At 52.5% G+C, this 6,000-nt stretch overlaps 1 protein-coding gene across 2 annotated transcripts in view; it reads left to right on the top strand.

Annotated features, from left to right (window-relative positions):
* The first annotated feature begins 2,272 nt into the window (after window positions 1-2,272).
* Window positions 2,273-6,000, top strand: part of GATA4 (GATA binding protein 4) — a 45,748-nt gene continuing 42,020 nt past the window's right edge. For both annotated transcript variants that reach the window (XM_087815970.1, XM_087815969.1), the window contains exon 1: window positions 2,273-3,077. In XM_087815970.1, coding sequence (XP_087672096.1) covers window positions 2,462-3,077 — 616 coding nt within the window. In that variant the 5' untranslated portion in view covers window positions 2,273-2,461. The remainder of the gene's footprint in view (window positions 3,078-6,000) is intronic.

Genomic DNA, 6,000 nt, shown 5'->3' with positions numbered 1-6,000 from the left:
AGTTGGATTACAAAATTATAAACCTTCCTTTCCTACAGTTATGTGAGAAAAAACTCACGACATTATGTTTCAGAACTGCAGAAGTTGAGTATTACAGAAAATATAATGAAATAGATCAACTATTTTATTTGAAAATTAAATAGTGAATATTTTATTAAGGTAAAGCTATGTATTTACTTATTGAAACCCAGAAATTCCTATGAAGTATTAGTTTTTTGCCTTCATTTTCAATGGGGAAAGTTGGTGATATCAGTTCAAAGTTTTTGTATCCACCCTCTAACCAAACTTCTTACTGGAAAGACATGTCCACCAAATCAATAATTTATTGTATAGTTTAGAAAGCAAATAATAAACATTTAGGAGTCAGCAAGTGACTATATAATACAGTGCTATTAATTCAGTTGTTATTAACAGTGTTGCAAAAATGGTTAAAAGCACTTAAAATATTTTATTTACAGAATTTTTATAATAATAAAGATAAATGGTTATCTTCATCTGAGGCACTTTCTTATGGCACATTAGATATCTATAATAATAATAATAACCAACAATTATGTAGAGTTTTTTGTGTGTGCTTGTTATAACAGTTTTATATAGATCCTGTTATAAGTGGCTTTACATATATTGACTTATAATTCTTTCCATGACTCTGTAAGATAGATCCCTTTAATATTTGCAGTTTTCCAAATGAAGAAACCGAGGCACTGAGAGGTTAAGTAATGTGTTCAAAGTCATTCATTCAGTAGGTAATAGAGCCTGGATTTAGTAGATAGTTCAGTTAATATCTTTGTAAGTTTACTGTTGCAATGAAAAAGAAACCACTGTTAGGAGTAGCTGCCTCTTTAGGAGAAAAGTGGGAGTGTAGTGGACAGCCTCAAACCCCTGGAGCCCTACAGGCCCGGTTCCCCCACCCCCTTTAATTGTACTTTGATCTTCGACAAGTTTCAAAACTTTCCAGTGCTTCAGTTCCCTCTTTTGTAAAATGAGGAGAAACACTTTTACTTAGTGAAGTTGTGGAGAAAAGGACCTGGAACAGAGCAGGTGCTTCAGAATGTGGAGCTCTTATATTATCAGGAAAAGTGCCTGGTAAAATCGAAACACAGGATACAAGGATATAATCAAGTCCTACAAACTGTTCTTTGCTGCTCTCATTGGTTGTCCTGTTTCCAGATATGGGTGGGCCAATGTTTCTATATGAAAAACCCATTTAATGAAATTGGAATGGGCCAGCGATTAGTTTTGTAAAGTGACCTTGTGCATTCCGCTCACTTTCGTGGTCTTAATATCCAATCTGCAAAATCTCTAAAATATAAATATTTGCAAGAAACATATATCTTGTCTGATTTGATGTCCACATGGTATAGGGTAGTGTGTGGATAAGATATTTTACAGCCCTTTTCACTGAGATGTAGCAGACACTGCTCATTTATAGAATTTAGATTCTACTTCTAGTTAAAAAAGAAAAGATTACAAACAAAAATTTCTTAGGCTGCTGGGTCTTATAAAGTTTGTCTTTGTCTTCCATGGCCAATGTGAAGTTCTTTCCTGGCCAGGTAAACTTAGAAATAGGTTGGGGAACTGAGAAGATAAGCGAAGTTCCTTGGGTCCCAGGCACTCCACGGAACCCCAAACTCTTGGACGTTTAAAAAAAATGCCTACTGTGAGAATAATAGGGTTCAACGACAGGGTAAAATAATTAAGCAATACAAAAAAGTTGGCCTAGATCACAACCAATAATTCCACGTCCAATAATCGGGAAGCCCCGCGTCTCCAAGGGACCCCTCCCCTAGGAGTCAGCCCTAGACGTTAGGGCCCCGGAAAAGCAAAGACCGCAGCTTCCCCTGGAACCGCGTGGCTCCCAAAGCCGGGCCGAGAGAGGCGATTGCGTCTGCAGTGCGGGGGAAGCGCCCAGGCGTGGGGAAAGCGGGCTCTGAAAGCTCAGGGTGAGCTCATCTCCCTTTTCTCTTTCCCCCTGTAGGACGGCGGCCGCAGCAAGGAGGAAAGGAGCCACCGGCCCTCGGCTTTGGAGCCAGCGCGCTGCTCCCCGCGCGCAGAGGCCGCGGCGTCCTGAACACTGAGCGGCGACGGCTCCCGGCGGACGCGAAGGCCCCTTTCGCATCCCCGCGCCCGGGACCTACCTGGTGCGCGCCACCCCTGGGCGCTGCGGACCTCCAGGCCCTGGGTGGATTCAGCCCCTCCTCCACCGTCTCCGGGAACAACCAAAAAAATTTAATTCGGGATTTTCCTGAGGAAACGTCTTTTGCTCAATGTTGGATTTCATGCGTATATATTTTTGAAGGATTTTTTAAAAAACACACAAACATTTGATTTTTTGATCTTCGCTTTTGGGACAGCCCCTCACCTGTACTTATTACTTTTCGTGATTATTATTTTTCTTGCCGCTCACCGCTCCTTGACCCCTCGAGCGAGAGGCCTCGGAGGCTGAGAGCTTGCGGGGACCATGTACCAGAGCCTGGCCATGGCCGCCAACCACGGCCCCCCTCCAGGGGCCTACGAGGCGGGCGGCCCCGGCGCCTTCATGCACGGCGCGGGCGCTGCCACCTCGCCCGTCTACGTGCCCACGCCGCGGGTGCCCTCGTCGGTGCTGGGCCTGTCCTACCTCCAGGGCGGAGGCGGGGGCGCCGCGTCCGGGGCCACCTCGGGCGGCAGCTCGGGGGCCGCCCCGTCGGGTGCTGGGCCCGGGACCCAGCAGGGCAGCCCGGTCTGGAGCCAGGCGGGAGCCGAGGGGGCCGCCTACACCCCGCCGCCCGTGTCGCCGCGCTTCTCCTTCCCGGGCACCACCGGGTCCCTGGCGGCTGCCGCGGCCGCCGCGGCCGCCCGGGAGGCTGCCGCCTACGGCGGCGGCGGCGCGGCGGCGGGCGCGGGCCTGAGCGGCCGCGAGCAGTACGGGCGTGCGGGCTTCGCGGGCTCCTACTCCAGCCCCTACCCCGCCTACATGGCCGACGTGGGCGCCTCTTGGGCCGCGGCCGCCGCCGCCTCCGCGGGCCCCTTCGACAGCCCCGTCCTGCACAGCCTGCCCGGCCGCGCCAACCCCGCCGCGCGACACCCCAACCTCGGTGAGTACTGAGCTCGAGTGCCGGGGCCGGGCGGGGCCGGGGGCGTTGGACAGAGGCTGTCCAGAGCCCTGTTTGGGGGCATTTAATTTTCACAGGGGGTGGGGAGGGGGCGTGGGAGGGGCGGGAGTTTCCAAGGGAAGCAACGTAGAAAGGTGGCAGCTGGCGGCGTGGGGCGATGGCGGCGGTCACAGCCCCAAGGATCCAAATTCTGTTAAGTGGGGGCGGGCCTGCCCTTTAGATCCTTTTCTGGAAGAGGGGACGCTGCAGGTGCCAGCGCCTGAATGAGTCCTCGGAGCAGCGCGGTGGCCGTGGCCGCGGGGCCCGCCGCGCGCCCGGCTGCGCCCCTCAGTGCGCCTGCGGGAGGCCGGCGGGCTCGCCCGGGAGCAGCAGCCCCGGAGCCCTCGGTGGGCAGCGCCGGCCACCTCTGGGCTTCTGCTCCCGTCCCCCCGGGCCCCTCCGTCAGCGTCCTCCGCGGGGGACTGATTAGGACGGCGCGGCGACCGAGATCTTCTGGGCCATTTGGCGGCCCAGCTGGAGGACCGCTCGGGGTGGCAGATGAGGCTCCTGTCGGGGGCCTCACACCGGGAACGGAGGAGGGACCCGAGCGGCGGCGATGGGCTGGACTGGGGCCGGCCTCTCGCGGGTGCCTCCGGGCCCCGGCGTCGTGTGGCGTGTGCCCCGCGGTGTGCGTCACGCGCGGGCTGGGCGGAGTGCGGCGGCGCGGGGAGGTCGGCGGGGCCCGCCTGCAGCAGAAGCGGGCTTGAACCGAGACTGCCGCGGTGCCGCGTGTCCAACCGCCTCTCGTCCCAAGGGCCCGCATTAGAAATAACAACCGTGGTGGGCACAGTTTAATATCGCATTGGAGCGCCACGCTGGGGGAGACGCCAGGCCCCGACTTTACAGGTGAAAAAACGAAGCCTGAGGAAGCGCCTGGGCGCTCCGGGCTGGGAGAAAAGAGGAAATGGCAACTTCTTAGTTAAAAATGCAAACGACCTCTGGTCCCGGATCGGGTGTGGACGGCCCTGGCTTTTGTGGGGGAGGGGAAGCCCAGACTGGAGAAACAAAGTTAACATTTATTGACTACCTACTAAGTGCTAAATCCTTTCACATTTGTTCTCACTTTGAAGAATAAAGCCCGTCCCTCCCAGGTTTCTAGTCTTGGGCTGGCTCAAGACAAGGATCCGGGCTTTGAAGAGCTTTTAAATTATTCTCTGACCCTGGGTGGCCAGGGAAGGTCCCTAGGGGAATCCAACCAAATACACATCCCTGGTAAACGGATTAACCGTGGAAGTGGCGCCTGGGCTGGGTCTGTGGCTCCCAGTTTCTCCTTCCCCCTCTCGGGGGAGCCAGACGGCACACCCCAGGGGAGGAGGGGGACCTGCGGAGCTTCTGGGGAGGACTTGAGGGAGAGATAGCCCGGGCGACATCTCCATACAATGGCGGCTCCGGGTGGGGGCGTGGGTGGGTGGGGTGGGGCTGGGCGCTTTGTCCCTGCATTCTCAGAGCGCTTTCCTACTCTCCAGAACGGGTGTTTTAAAAGAAGCCCCATAGCCCTGGCCCGGTAGCTCAGTTGGTTAGAGCATCGCCCTGCTATGCCAAGGTTGCGGGTTCCATCCCCAGTCAGGGCACACACAAGGATCAATCAGTGAGTGCATAAATAAGTGGAACAGCAAATCGATGTTTCTCTCTCCCCTCCCTCCCTCCCTACCTCTCTCTCTCCCCCTCTCTCTTTTTCTCTCTCCCTCTCTCATCAATAAAAATAAGTAAAAGAGGTCCTCTAGTTCCACTTTTTTAAACTTGGAAGTGGGGGTGGGGGGGAGAGGTTGCTTCCTAACCCCTATAATCCTGGAGCAAGAATTTGGTGTTTGGTTAAGGGGGAAAAAAAGAGGTCAAAAGCCAAAGTTGGAGAATACTTCCTGGTCATCAGTTACAACTGTAACCATGTAGGAAAAGAAACACTGTGTGAGTGCAGGCAGTGAGTATTTAGATTCTAAATGGAACCCATACCATGCAGGAGGGCGTTGAATAAGGAAAGTTTCCTAAATTCCAGTGTCAACAGATGGCAAGCTGACCTCTAAGGAGTGCTGTCTTGCCAAGAAGTGTGGCCTGTCTTCCCAGCACTCTGCTCTGTCCCACTAGCTCAGGAAATCTCACCTGAAGACAGCCCTTAGGTCTGGCCTAACAGCTGGATTTTCTCTTCTGCACATAGCCAAGTGTTTTAAATGGGCCAGTCATGAAAGGTTCCATGTTATCTTTGTGAGGGAACATGAGGCAGGTTGAATTTGTTGGCATTCACATCTTCAAGGTGGCACTTACATAAAAGCAAGTTAGGTTCAAAGCAATGCATGTAAATGGGATTTTATATGTTCCTTCTATCCATGGACCCCCCCCCCTCCCCTGGAAAAAATGCCTGGTAGTTTTCTCCAGGACCAATAATCCTGGCATATTAGCTGGCAGTGAGTGATAGAATGATGATAAAAAATGACTGATTCCAAGATATTTACTGAGAACTTGCTGTGCAGAGTTGCCACAGGCCCTGAGATGGCAATGCAGTGTGGTGGTGTGACTCAGGCAAACCTAGATTCAAGTTCAGGTGCCCCAATGATCTTGGTTGGGCAAGTTGCTCATCTCTCTGTCTCCTCTCTTTTTCTTTAAAAAAGGATAATGACAGCTACTTTCAGTGTTGTCTTAAATTAGAAAAATAAGGCAATGTTTGTGAAGTACTTGGCTTTGGCCCCTTATAAAGAATGGCTATTTTAAAAAAATATGTTTTTATTGATTTCAGAGAGAGGAAGGGAAAGGGAGTGAGAGATAGAAGCATCAATGATGACAGAGAATCATTGATTGGCTGCCTCCTGCACACCCCCTACTGGGTATAGAGCACACGACCCAGGCATGTGCCCTGACCAGGAATCGAATAGTG

This window comes from Miniopterus natalensis, chromosome 4 (genome assembly GCF_054644295.1).
Source record: "Miniopterus natalensis isolate mMinNat1 chromosome 4, mMinNat1.hap1, whole genome shotgun sequence".
In the NCBI taxonomy this organism is placed as follows: domain Eukaryota; kingdom Metazoa; phylum Chordata; class Mammalia; order Chiroptera; family Miniopteridae; genus Miniopterus; species Miniopterus natalensis.
The sequence above is the reverse complement of the archived record's forward strand: the minus strand, read 5'-3'. Positions and strand labels throughout refer to the sequence as shown.